The 14,737-nt window shown below is 43.2% G+C and overlaps 1 protein-coding gene across 3 annotated transcripts in view; it reads left to right on the top strand.

The window, feature by feature from the left end:
• The window catches only part of LOC119649847, a 467,192-nt gene that overhangs the window by 389,649 nt on the left and 62,806 nt on the right, over window positions 1–14,737 (top strand). For all 3 annotated transcript variants that reach the window (XM_038052203.1, XM_038052201.1, XM_038052204.1), the window contains one exon: window positions 11,298–11,400. In XM_038052203.1, the coding sequence (XP_037908131.1) occupies window positions 11,298–11,400 (103 nt within the window). The remainder of the gene's footprint in view (window positions 1–11,297; window positions 11,401–14,737) is intronic.

Raw genomic sequence — 14,737 nt, 5'->3', positions numbered from 1 at the left:
GATATAGTGCTTCCGCAGGCTATAACTTTTTCCATTCTATACCTTCTTTAAATTTTTGTGTAAAACAAAACCTTATTAAAATCGATTCAGCGTCTGTCTGCCTGTTCGTCCTTTTTAAGGAAATGGAAATCTTCAAAAAACTCTGGGTTGGCCACGCCATAGAATGGAACTAAACCCACTCGCGACTTCCCCCCCCTCCTTCTCCGTGGAGTCACCATTTGGTATTACATTGCGAGCGGAGTTAGCTATCTAGCTAGGTCGCCTTCTTCTATTCGTGGCGTTCGTAACCGCGCTTTCCTGACTTCTTTCGCTTTTCCCAGTTTATCCTGGGTTGCTGCGACCGTGAAGATGATCGCATCCCAATCCTCCTGGCAAGCTACCGTTTCCCGGACAAAATTTTCCGGTTATAGGACTTCACCTAGCAGTTCATCTAGGCTCCTCATTTCTTTCACGAACCTCGGACATTGGAAAATTACCTTCCCTGCATCCTCTAGGACCTCATCGCAATTTGAATAATTAAGTGGGGTGTCCAATTTAAACCTACACAGGTGTTGACGGTACTCTCATTGACCGGTGAGAAATTGGGTAAGTCTATAATAGATCTGCGCATGTTTTCTCTCCAGCCACTCCCCAATGGAAAGGATCAACCTGTAAGTTCAACGACTCTTTTCCAACCAATCCGCCTATAGCTCTCTGCTTTTCTACTGTTTTCACCTGCGATAAAGCAGAGATGGACCTGATGTTGTATCTGTTCTTTATCTTGTCTGCCAGTATCTCAAGCGGCATCATTCGCTGCAACGCTGCATCGCCCGAAACGGTCCTAAATTAATTTTATGGCATCAATGGTTAATCTGGTATCCTGAAACCTATACTACCGGTCTGAACAGCCTCTTTGACTCTCGACGAACGGAAGTAATCTATAAATTCCCCGCTTCAACATTTTCCCTACAGTGTCTAGAGGACATATGAGTCTACAGGAGAATAGTTCACCTGGAGGTTTGTCAGGTTTAGGCAACAGTATCAGGTTATGCCGCCTCCATGGTACAAAAAAGTTCCCTCGGACATGTACGCTTCGAACAACTCTGTAAACATATCCTGTCTACATTTTACGGCAAGCTTGAGGGCCTTATTCGGAATGTCATGCAGACTCGGGGCGTTGCAGTCACCTATTCGATCGCAGATTTCCAGCAGCTCATTCCTAGTGATTGCCGGAATCTGCGTCACGTCTCGTCTTGCTGGGGAAATAACTCTTGAATGATTTTTAACAAGAGGGTAGGACATGTAATCTGCGGAAATTAACGGCCTTTGAATGGTCCTGTCATGACTTTATAGGCGCTCTGTAGGGAGGCGAACTCACAAACATCCTCCTTAAAATATTCCCTCTTGCTCCGCTGAATAGTGAACTTGTGATTCTTGCGGGCTTCCTTATAGGCATGCTCCTTTTGCCCTTGATCCGCCTTACCTATTGCTCTCTGAGTCGTTCGTCTAGGTCGGCCCAACTATGATCTCTTTTGAAATTTAAATTTCTACTCAGCACCCCTGAAAAAATACCGTTCCCAAGGGAATCTTACCTTCTCCACCCTCTCTCGTCAGAATTACCGCCCATAGATCTCATGAGCACGGAAGACGCATCTACAAAAATCAGTGGCTGGAAGTAAATTGCCTATCGTCAAGGCTTCTTCTTTTTCTTCAGCCTTCTTCCGATCGCAGATATCCTCATTTCGGATGTGATCAAAATGTGTCAAATAATTGCTGAAAGTGGCATGCCGCACAGTAGACAGCCAGAAGTTCTCTTACATACGTAGCCTTCTGAAGAGCTGCTTTGCATTTTTTGAACGCAGCTACTGCAGAGTCGAACCAGACAATCGGGAACTGGTCGTTCTTCTTTGACAGCGGCTGCATGTGGAAGGCATCATCAGTAGAAATTCAGCATCCCTAGGAATCTTTGTAGCTGCATTACCGTCTCTGGGCGTGTGTACTTCTGGATTATCTGTACCTTGTTAGGTAATGGTAACACGACCTGTTATCTTGTAGGACAGGAAGTTGATTTCTGGCTAACCGAGATTGTATTTCCCAGGGTTGAGATTGATTCTGTGCCTTGAGGGTCTCTTGAAGACTATCCTGAGGTGCTACTCGTGCTCCAAATCGCCTTTTGAGGTGATGAGCAAATCGTAACGGTACATGAAGACGAAAGGTATATCTCTGAAAATAGAACCAATGAATCGCTAGAAAGTCTGTGCTGCATTCCGGAGACCAAAACACATTCGAGTAAATTCGGCAAGCCCAAATGGCGTTATAATCGCTGTTTTGGGTATGTCGGCAGCTGCAATTGGAATCTGGAAGTAAGTTCATTCCAGATCGAACCTAGAGGAAATATATTTGCCGCCTAGTCCCACGGTGAAGTCAGCTATGTTGGGCACATCGTACCTGTCAAATACAGTGTACGCGTTGAGCCATCGATAGTCGCCACAGAGGCGAATATTGCCATTCGCCCTTCCCGTGATGAATAGGGGACTCGACCAAGGGCGTTTAGATGATCGACAGATTTCCTGGTCCATCACCCACTGGAAGTGTTGTTTTGCCGCTTGATACTTTGCTGGGAGAAGTCTTCTAGTCTTAACAATCACAGCGTGGCTTGCAGTTTCTATAATGTGTTCGATAGTGTGGTTTGGTCGCTCCCTAGGCTGCGCAAGTCTTGTCAGTTTATGACACTGGGTGAGGAGGTGCTGGAAGCGGTTGTGTTCTAGGACTGTCGATTCCATAGGTAGATTGCTTTGCATCACTCTTCCTTTTGTAGTAAGGCCGGTTTTGCTATCTATCAGTTGTAACGCTGGAGATCTACCAGAAGACCATGAGTAGCCAAAAAGTCGGCTTCTATGACTGAACGTTCTGTTTGTGCGTTGACGAATTCCCACTGTAGAGGTCATCTGTTGGTCCCTGCGTAGAGAGTATATGACTCTGGTGCTGCATTGGAGTTTTTAAGTGTGGGAAAGACTGAGGCAGCTGCGACATTTTCGTGCTTCTGTGAAAAATTTATAATGATTGTAACAGTATCCATCGTAAAATTTGGGTTTTGAGCTATTGCATGCCCTCGCGTTGTTTTGATGCGGCGTTCTCAATCGTCGTCGGAGCTGTAGTTACGCGATTTTCTGACGGAGGTTTGCTATTTCCGACTCCCAGGTTGACACGACCAGGATGGGTTGTACTGCGCAGAATGTATAATGTGAAGAGTCGATGTCTGTATGTATGTATTTTAGCCCCAAAGGTTCCCAATTTGCTCACGTTTGTTTGTTCTAAGGTTTGTAGGATCTCCTGTGTACGCTTAGGAAACGGTTGGTTATAAGCGAATCGGCAAGCAATCTCAACTGGCCAGGAAATTGAGAACATTTCTCATTTTCAATTTGTCCGTCTTACAGAAGTCATCTGATTGGTTACCTTCAGACTCCGTGTAGACTTCGATAAATCTATTCTTAAGTGCGTTGTAGTCTTGGTTAAGACTTTTTACTAAGTCGGAGACCTATTGCAGCACCTCGAAGTCTAAGTTGTCGATGACCAGCCGGAATCGCATTTCGTCCTTCTTTATCTTGGAAGTGGCGAACGGTAAAAGCAGAGGGTTGGATCCATTTTCCAGAAAGGTGAAATACGTGGACCGGGTCTACGCTACCCAACTCCATGGTTGCTTGATCTTGACTGCTGACGCTCTGAGGAATGTCCCATGTTGCACCTTGGCTTCGGTGTTAGTCATGATGCGACGCCTTATTCTCATGACGCCCCTATATAAAATATTGCATATTAGGAAGACAATGTCTTTCTTTATTGTATTAAAATCCCAATAAATTCTATGCCATGTCTACGAATAACCTAGAACTGGCTAAATTTAGTCTTTTATTAACCTTGCATGTAATAGAACAAATTTAGCTTCACTCATCTTCAACGAAAATAAATGAATCCTTCTAAATAAAAAATCTTGAGAATTTCTGTTACAATTTATAGGCCTGAATGTGGACATACACACATACAGCAAACTTGAAAAGGAAAGGACACGAATAGAGTTCACTTATTCTGACCTGAATTAGAGACTGGAGCTGTACTAAGGAGAATGAAAGTAGTACTCGCAGCAAAAACATATATTACGGCCTCCTTTCCGAGGCTAATTACGTGAACTTTTTCAATTATAAGTTTTGTATAAGCTAAGGTAATGTACAGGAAGGAAGGCAAGGAAAAATGTCGTCCTATCGGCATTTACTTACGCAGCATAGAAGGCAAAAAGGCAATTAAAGTACTCGTAACGGAGGCAGAGCAATGGAATAGAAAACTCTACGCAATTACTATTTGTAATAACCAACTGAATAGCTTACTGAGATATCTTCCAGAAAAGTGCTTTATAGATAAATGTGCCATCCCTTTTCAGGCACACAATTATTCACATTTGGTGATTATATGGATTTTCAATAAAAGCCTGACGCTGCCTGACCCTCTGCTTAAAAAGTGTGTCACGTGCAGTGGGGGAGGTGTTCATCGTTTAGTCAATTCGTAATCATAAGCTACCTTCGCTTCCGAGTTTTGATTATTTGGGTGTTGAGCCCGTGGATAAAAAAAAGTGGGATCAAAGTGGTCTCCATTTGGTCCAACTCCAAATCAAGTCAATGCGGACTTCCGGAATTCCGGCATTCCGGAAAACTATTCAAAACCTAAAAAGAAGGTGTAATTGACCGCCAAGGTCAGCCCGCAAACACGGAAGCTCCATTAAAATATTCCGTTGACGCTTGCTTGCGGTAACCAGGTTGAGGAATATGGGGGGGTCCTTTGGGCACTTCAATCCCTGATGTCCACGCATGCGGCCGAGCCGATATTTTTTCCTCCTTCCATCTTTCCGTTTCATCCCTGGTGATGACGTTTCGGTAGGCTCACCCGAATTCCCTTCCTATTTAAATGTCAGTATACGTTACGGTTAAAAGGACATCTCAATTTTGGTATGATGATACGTGAGGGATTAAAGCGCTCAAACAACCCCCCCCCCCCATATTCCGAAGGATAGATAGCATAGAGGCATGCAAGTACGTGAGGGAGTCCTGTGTCCGCAACTACTTGAAAACTGCGAAGAAATTGTCTTCTCCTTTTGGGCTGAATCCTCAAGTTTTCAAAAAGACTAATGACGGTTTCGTTCAGGGCAGGGCGGTACATGAGACACTGCCTCACCTTTGTCCTAGGAACAGTGTTTCCAATCGTATGACTGAAAAAGATAATTTTTGGGTTCCAGATTCTTTTCGACTAGAACAAATCCTTCTTCGAGCTTTCGTAGGGTTGTTCGCTGAAATTGCTGAAATTTTTTATGTATTTGAAAATTTCACTTTTTTGCCCTAAAAACTTAAAAATTTATAAACAAAACCTTATTAAAGTCGGTTTGCTCGCTGTATGTCCATCTATCCGTCTATCGTTTGCACTTTTCTCGGAAACGGTTGCACCCATTTAAATGAAACTTGGTGAACCTATGCAGACCGCCAAATCGTATGCATTCGCGCTGTTCTTGTCTGAAATTTAATCTTCCGACTTAGTTTTCTTTTCACGACAATTCGGCTTGACGCTTAGTGATGAGGATCGCTTCTGTCTTTTCATCCGGGGGTACCAGTCCAGCGCTCTCTAACCAAGCCTTAACAGCACTGATTACTTCACTTGAGTGCAACTCTGCATTCTCGATATGCATTGCGACATAACACCCCCGTCTTCTCCGGAACCGGAACGTTAAGTAAACATGATGTTCCACAGTAGTGGCACTAGTACAAAGCTCTGTGAAACACCCGCGGAGACAATGTACTGCTTGGGTCCATCGTCGATATTATACCAGAGCGTCCGGTGGGTGGGAACGCCAACCGTTAACAGAAATTTCCGTATAAGGTTCCAATTGGCCAAGTTGAATGCATTCCTCACATCAATATTTGCCGGTACAACCCCTTCCGCGAATTGCATTTTCGGAAGCAACGGCACGGTTGATTTGGCTTTACGGAACCCATACTGCCGATCTGAAAGGCCCCCTTGGCTCTCTACGATCGGGAGTAAACTACTATAAATTACCCGCTTCAACACTTTCCCATAGTGTCTAAAAGACATGTGGGTCTATAGAAGGACGGTTCCCCTGGAGGTTTGCCAACAGCAGCACCAGCTTCTGCCGCTTCCATGGCACAGAAAAAATACCTTCAGACATGCACCTTTCGAACAGCTCCGCGAACATATCCGGTCTACATTTGACGGCAAGTTTGAGGGCCTTATTCGATATGCCGCCCAGACTTGGGGTCAACAAGAGCATAGGGCACGCGATGCGGAGATGAACAGCCTCTGAATCGTCCTGTCACGACTTTATAGGCGCTACCCCACGGGTTAATGTCTACTTCTGAACCGAGCTGCTTAAAACATTCTCTTACTCCGCTGGATGGCAAGCTTGATCTTCTCGCGGGCTTTCCTATAGGCATGCACCTTTTGCCCTTTATGTTCTAGTGGGGAATGAACACTTTCTAGCCATCAACACGTCACATGCTTTAGAGATGCTTTGTGTGCCATGGAGAGCTCTACCCGTGGAGCTGCCCGCTTTGCTAAGCAGGTCTAACCACACCTCCATGAATGTTTGTTCATCCATCGCTTTTGGAGGCCATCTAAGTATTCTTTTAGATTTCGACTTCCGGGCTGCGGGCCTCCTGCCCTGTGGTCCCGTCTTTAGTTCAAAGGCGATTGTCTGGTGGACGCTGTACGTGAAATCCCCACTTACTTGCCAGGGCATATCACGTGCCAGCGCAGGGCTGAAAAAAGTCAGATCTACAATTGAACCAGATCTTCCTTTGCTAAGTTTGCTAAGCCACTGAGCTGAACGAATGGTTCAGAGGACAACAGGTAGGGTCGATAAAGGGCAAAAGGTGCATGCCTATAGGAAGGCCTGCGAGAACATCAAGTTTGCTATCCAGCGGGGTAAGAGAGAATGTTTTAAGGAGCTTTGCTAAGTGTTTATTACATCACCTTGGCCGGAGCTACATCCAACTGGATAAACGCTTCTAATAAGCACCGCCGCCTTGCATTAGTCTCTGTGCTGCCCCATTCGATGGCCCACGTATTAAAGTCACCGGCTATCACCTTTGAACCTCGTCTCTTGCGTCGCGAACAAGATTTTCTGCCACTACTCACCTGATCCATGCTATTAGTAGAATCTGTGACCAATACACCACCATCAAGGTTTCTGTAGGGTTCACTACTGATAGCAATCTCCATCGCGAATTCGTAACTGGTTTGCGCAAGCAAATCCTACGCGACCCTGCAATGATTGAGGTTTATTTATATAATGCTCATTTTCTCACTGCAATTAATGCCTTCCCGCACGCATATGTCGGTTATCCCGTTCCACCTTTCCTACGCATAAAGTGCATTTAGGGTTCCTATTGCAGTATTTCCTTTCTCCCCACACCTTCAACATCTATTGTATGCCCTCGCGAAGTGTCCAAACATTAGGCATTTGAAACACCTCTTTAGACAGATCTTTTCCCATTAAGCGGTAAACAACCCATCCAATCCGAATCTTCCCGCGGCCAACAACTTCTACGCTGCTTCCACTGGTAGTTGAATTTTAGCCATTTGAGTACTGAAATAAGCTTTTCTTACGACCACGATAGATTCTTCCCCGAATTCCTCCAGCTTGAATTGTTATTTCAAGGCAGAGATCTGCACTCTTCCCTGGATGCTACCGTATCGAGATCCTTGCACTCTATATAGATCTTATGCTTTTAGGAACGTACCGCGATATTCTCCCGAAATGAGCTTATAACTTGGATACAAATGCTGTCAATTTTTCTCATGCTGGTTTTTTTTCAGCTCCAACATGAGATCCCCTTTCTGGGTCCTCCGGATTTTGCTGACATGTTCGCCTTGTTCTTTTAGATCGTGGTCAGATTTCGCTTTTTCAGTATCTCTACATAAGATAGATTTCCTTTCGTAGAGATTACCTCTGGGCGAATTCGCACCTATGGTTTCTCGTTCCTTTTTTTATTTACGACTTTAGTCCAACTACCGTTTTCCTTTCTTCCTGTTTCGCTTCGTTAGCCGACATTGCCACTTTCGGTTTTTCCCCTTCTGAAGTTTTAGTTCCGTTTGTTGAACTGATCAAGACGCCTTTTTTTTCCTTTTTGGCGCCTGTTGATTCCCTAGCTTCCACCTCTTTGTCTCGCACTCTCTTCCTTGATCGAAAGTGTGCTTTGATGTCACTTGGTCACAGTGTCACAGGCGACTGTTAGGGCAGGGATGTTCGGCTTTTCCTGAGGTTTTCTCTCTTCTTCCTGCCACCGATGATTCTCACCCGGTTCTTAATAGCTTGGTGCACGTTTCTAGGCTCGTTCTCGGTGAGTCTTGGCCAGATTACTCCTTTCAATGACTACTTCACCTTTTTCAATTGCTAAACTTCCATAAGCTTTCTCTTTTGCCGTCTTTGGCATTGGAGAAGATCGTAAAATTGATGTGCTTCTCTTGAATGGAGCTATTTGCAATTGCTGGAGTACCTCTTGATCAGATCCGATTCAACCCATCATTCTTTGCCTTCGCAGTTGGTATTCTTGGCAGAGTTGTGCTTCGTTTAAACACCTCCGTCTCCAATTCTAAAACTGTCCATCTGCCTATCCGTCACACGCGTTTTTTCAGAAACGGTTACAACGATTGACACCAAATTTGGTGGAAAGGTGGGAATTTTGAACGATCATGCATACAGAGAATTACATCATTCCAGGTCGAACTTAAGGGAGTCTCCATATATGCGAAAGGAGGGGGGGGGTGTGCAGTTTTTATATAAGAAATACACAAACTTTTGTATGAAACATCGCCCTCTTTACATTGCATTTCTGGATCTAGAAAAGACGTTTGACCGTGTGCCGCACGAACTCATCTGGTATGCTTCACGACAACACTTCGTGCCAGAAAAGCTCGTGCGCTGGGTTCAATTCCTCTACCACGATCCGAAAAGTAAAGTTCGAAGTATGGTGGATGTGTCAAATCCGCTTCGTGTTTCTGTTGGTGTTCATCAAGGAAACGCTCTCTCACCACTAGTCTTTGTTCTTATTATGGACACCGTCACACGGGCTATCCAACGTCCATCGCCCTGCACACTGCAACACAGTCTCAGATTGAATCTAAAGAAACTGAATTTTTGACGGCCGATCCTCATGAAACAGGCACAATCACTTTCAGTGGCAGTGATCTGCCCAGAACTGAGCGATTTAAATACCTCGGGTCAACGCTATCAGACAATGGAGAACTGCGTCATGAAATTGATTCACGCAGTAACGCAACCTGGATGAAGTAGCTTTCCACAACTTGTGTTCTTTGTGATCGACGTATCAACGAAAGTCTCAAATCTAAAATTTACTACAATGTCGTCGGTCCTGCTGTTCTCTATGGTTCTGAGTGTTGGCCGACTATCCAAGACAATGAACGACGTCTTGCGGTAATGGAGACGAAGATGTTAGGTTGGACTAGTGGCGTGACACATTTTGGTCACATCCGAAATGAGGATATCTGCGATCGTTATGGGGTTGCACCGATCGTGGAATATTTGCGAGAGAGGGGTCTTCGATAGTATGGCCACGCAATTCGTGCTAAAGAGAATCCACTTGCCAAGATTGAGCTGAACATCGAAGTCGATGATAAACGACCAAAAGGCAGGCCGAAACAACGGTGGCTTGATACGCTGGGTGAGGATTCGATAGAGCCAAATGGCGAAACCGATCACGACGAACCGACCCCGCTTGCGAACGGGATAAAGACTGAAGAAAAAGAAGATTTTCGGTAGAAATAATTTCTAAGTTGAAAATACTTTTCAACCCATTAACCATGAAACTGGCACACCCCAGATAGTATCTAAATAAACACAGACGAGGCTGCAATCAACCTTCAAAGTTGGGATGTCACCTAACAAAACCTGCAATGAACTAACCGAAATCCCATTAGATATTTGCATACAATATTTTCGCGATTAATTTATAAATATCGAATTTGAGAAGTTGCCAATGGAGAACTGAAATGCCCTGAAAAAAAATTCATCAAAATTTTAATACATTAATGAGTTTTTGACAAGTGTTAGCTGAACATCTTCATTTCTGCTTGAACATCGCAGAAATTATTGAAAATATATGTAAATTGCTCAATTGACTTGTAGACATGCATTTGGATGTATTCATTAGACAGTTGTATCTAAATTGAGTGGTTTGACTTTCTTCTGAAACCTCCGACACACCAATCAAATCTCCGAAAAATCTCATTTATAAATCTCATGAATAAAGTAGGCATAAAAAACCCATGCCGATAATATATGATATTGAAGTCTCCAGCGATACAGACAAACCGCGCATACAATAAATTAGTTAATCACTCCACCAACTGCCTCATGAATTCCAGTTGAATAGCAATAATCACCTCTTCCCCAATTAAGACACACTCTTCATTTCGTTCTATTCTTTCAGCTCCGGTCCCGTATTAAAATGCAAAATCGTAAATTCTGTTGGATTCAAAACCTCCACAAAAAAAAAGATAGTTAGAAACCATTTTCTGTCACATTCGCCATGTTCCGACATTAATCAATAACACAATGTAGTTTCCTGAACCTGGTTTCCAGGTATCTCATAAAACTTCCATTAGTTATGCCTTAAACATTCCCAACTCCTATCGGGGACAATCGGAAATTTTCATGAAAATAAACGAAGACATTAACATTCTTCTTGCAAACGTGGCTGGGTAACGTCTGAATCTGTTTGAAAAAGATACAGATTTTCATGAATTAATGTGAAAATTAGAATAATTCCCGAAAGAATTAATTAGAATAGAACGTCGCAAGAAGACATAAACCAGTCTTTTAATTTTTTTCCCCGAAAACTTAAAATGTTCTTCCAAAAGTTCGAGGCCTGCAACGTACGTCCCATATAATGCCTGCCTTAACCTTAGGCATGACCGGAATCCGGCAGGTGTATTCCGCAAAATAAGCATCAGTAAATACTTCGAAGAACCGTGGACGGTATCCGCACTTGTTACGAACCACTAATTCTCAGCTATTTATGTATATCATTCATGGTACCATAGAGGTGCTGCCTTCATGGTCTAAACAACGTCGGTCAAAATAGCACACGAGCCTCCCTCGGCCACCATTCTCTAAGGTTAACCAGGTTGAACCATCCCACCATTGTCTCCTATTCAAATACTGATCCATCCAAACAGTTCTTACGAATTCCTTCTCGCAATCTTTATTCACATTTTTGTATCTTTTTTTTGTATAATTCCAGAAGCAGCCGGCGAATTAGGATGGGCGCTCACCTTAATTATAGTTTCAGTCATATCAGCTCTTATAGGTGCTATTATAATGGTCATAGTTCTTAGGTGTAGAAGGTAAGTACCACGTTAAACATTTGAAAAAGTGTAGAGATATTTGTAACGTTATTAAAAAGCGATAAGATAGCGTAGGAATTAGAACGTAGAATACGTGTTTGGATTGTTTTTCGGGCAATTTGAGGACGTCCACTTAAATAATGCATACACCGAAATCATAAATTGACAAAGCAATGGGAAGGGAAAACACGACGGACACTGGAACGCCCGCCTTCAGTTCACGCATTCTGACTTCCGCCACTATAATTGTAACTTTACAATTTTATTGGTTAGTCATTTGAACAAGGTAAACTTGTATCTTTTAGCGAATAATACTGTATAAAAGACAAGAAGATGTTGTGTGGTCGGTGATTTAGAACGAATGGTTACTCTCTGGATAAGTGGCATAAGGAAGTGTTGACCTTGCTGCTGTCGAAGTCCGATACCCTTACGGGTTGAATGAAATCTTGGTTGTCAAATATAACAAATAAAGTGTAGATCAACTTGAAATCTTCCTAATCCAATTTTTCAATTCTCAGCAATTATTTCCGATTTGATCAGGAGCTTGAACTGACATTTTTGAGTTTCAATCAACTAAATTGAAGCCTGCTGACAAGACTTAGTTAAAATGCTAACCACTGTACCTAAATGTTTGACACCACAGGGCAGGACACTGACAGGGATACATATATCACTGTGGTTTCCGCCTGAGTCTCTGTTAAGTACATATTCATTTATCTATTTAATTTAAGAAACAATACAAGAGAAAAGATAATTTCCAACTGCATGCTCTCTTCAAAGACAGGAGCAAGTGAGTAGCTTTATCTACTCTGAAAGTAGAGAACAGAGGTACTCAAAGGAACCAAACTATAGAGCGTTGTAAGAACGGCATAATCTCGAGATCAGGGCCTGAAAGTAGATATCGAGGTCAGCGATCAACCAAGAGCTCTAAGATTTTAGAACAAGAGGAAAGAAGTGAGATAGGGCGATGGTTCATAGCTAGATTAAGCTCTACATTAGGGCTAGGCTTAGGATAATAAGGGCCTCCTCCCAAAAATGAAGAAATTAGCAATCTTCGCGGCGTTTGTTGAAAATTATACAGAGAAGGTTGGGGACATATTGTTTATAGTTTACTATAAAGAAGTTAGGAAGCCCACCCGGAACAAGCCCGATACTATCGTCAAATTTATCAACAAGAAACTAAGCCAAGGAAGAAATAAGGAAAACAGAACAAGGGGCAAGGGGGTAAGCACAGAAAATAAGGACAAACAGAGCAGATCGCAGGATTTTTATGGGCGAATAACATAGAACCAGTAAAAGCGATGAAGGTGGAAAAGAGTAACTGAGTCTATGAAAACTATGAGTGTAGGACCAAAACAGTTTCAAATTTCGCGGTGATATGAAGAAAGCGCTCGACTCTTACCAAATATCATCATCATCATCAACGGCGCAACAACCGGTATCCGGTCTAAGCCTGCCTTAATAAGGAACTCCAGACATCCCGGTTTTGCAAAGAGGTCCACCAATTCGATATCCCTAAAAGCTGTATGACGTCCTGACCTACGCCATCGCTCCATCTTAGGCAGGGTCTGCCTCGGCTTCTTTTTCTACCATAAATATTCCCCTTATAGACTTTCCGGGTGGGATCATCCTCATCCATACGGATTAAGTGACCCACACACCGTAACCTATTGAACCGGATTTTATCCACAATCGGACGGTCATGGTATCGCTCATAGATTTCGTCATTGTGTAGGCTTCGGAGGATTCTTCTCTCGAACGCGGCCAAGAGTTCGCAATTTTTCTTGCTAAGAACCCAAGTATTCCTCGATGAGGACTGGCAAGATCAAAGTCTTGTACAGTAAGAGCTTTGACCCTATGGTGAAACGTTTCGAGCGGAACAGTTTTTGTAAGCTGAAATAGGCTCTGTTGGCTGACAACAACCGTGCGCGGATTTCCTCATCGTAACTGTTATCGGTTGTTATTTTCGACCCTAGATAGGAGAAATTATCAACGGTCTCAAAGTTGTAGTCTCCTATCTTTATTCTTCCCTTTTGACCAGTGCGGTTTGATGTTGTTGGTTGGTTGGTTTTCGGTGCTGACGTTGCCACCATTTAGCACATATACAGCAGTGTATATTGAGATGCCTAATTTGGATAGTGATTTTTATATAGTTTTATAATATTTTAATTCGTAGTCTGATGTCTTTCATCTACTACTTGTAGAAACCATTCCCCCCTACTGGTTATTCCTATCCCCCCCCCTCATAAAACCCATCGTTTACTATTGGTGAGAGAAGGAAGAAAAGCAAATAATGAAGGATCCTCGAACAGGCAATATGCCTGTTTTTCAAGGTTTTGTGTAAAACAAAACCTTATTCAAATCGGTTTACTGTCTCTCCGTCTGTCTGTTTTTTTTTCGTTTATATTATAGAAGTGGAAAACATCGAAAGCACAGTGTGGGACTCCCACCCACTAAACCCACCTCTCCTCACCCGCCATGCCCCACGTGGGGCGAATTAAAGCCCACGTATCGGTTTACTCCTACGGTGAGAATTGCTGCCTCAATGCCGCTTTTTCGTAAGCGCTCTAACCTTGGAGCTCCTCCTAAATACAGCTTATGGTGCCACTAACTGCATTCCACCCTTTTGCGATTGGAGCATTTGCGGAATGATGGCCTCCACTTGTAAGGGCATTGTCAAGAGAAGTTGAAGCTGTTCCCTCCCATTTGCAAATCTCGGACATACAAAGAGTATGTATGCTCCGAATCCTCGTATTCGTTTATATACTCAAGACAGAAGGGAGGATCGTCATGTCCAAAAGGATGTAAATATCTGCGGTATTCACCATGTCCAGTTAGAAATTGGGTCAATTGATAGTGGACAACTCCATGGCTACGCGTAATCTAATACTGGATATTTGAAATCAGCCTGTACGTCCGCCTCCCCTTATGAGAATTATTCGAAGGTTCGTGCCACACCCTGATTGTGTGTGCTCTTTCTTCTCGTCGTCGATCTTCGGCATTATGGTTACTACGGGCTTTCCAATTGTATAGTGTTCGCTTTCCCTCAACCAAAATATCAATGGACTCCATTACCGCGGCTAGGAAAGCTACTTCGTCAAATGTTGTTCGGAATGCGTTAACAATTCTTAACGTACTGAGACAATATACTGAAGATAATTTTCTCCTATACGCCTGAACATTAAGGGCTTTTGTCCAAACGGGTGCTGCATACGGTAAAATGGATGAGCACACTTCCTTCCGTGAAGATCAATCGATGATCCAGCATAACGTCGAGTTATTTGATGGGAGGCTTGAACTCTATCACATGGTACCCCACACGAAACCGTAGAGTTTC

This window comes from Hermetia illucens, chromosome 2, assembly GCF_905115235.1.
Source record: "Hermetia illucens chromosome 2, iHerIll2.2.curated.20191125, whole genome shotgun sequence".
Classification (NCBI taxonomy): Eukaryota; Metazoa; Arthropoda; class Insecta; order Diptera; family Stratiomyidae; genus Hermetia; species Hermetia illucens.
This window is presented reverse-complemented; position numbering and strand designations above follow the sequence as displayed.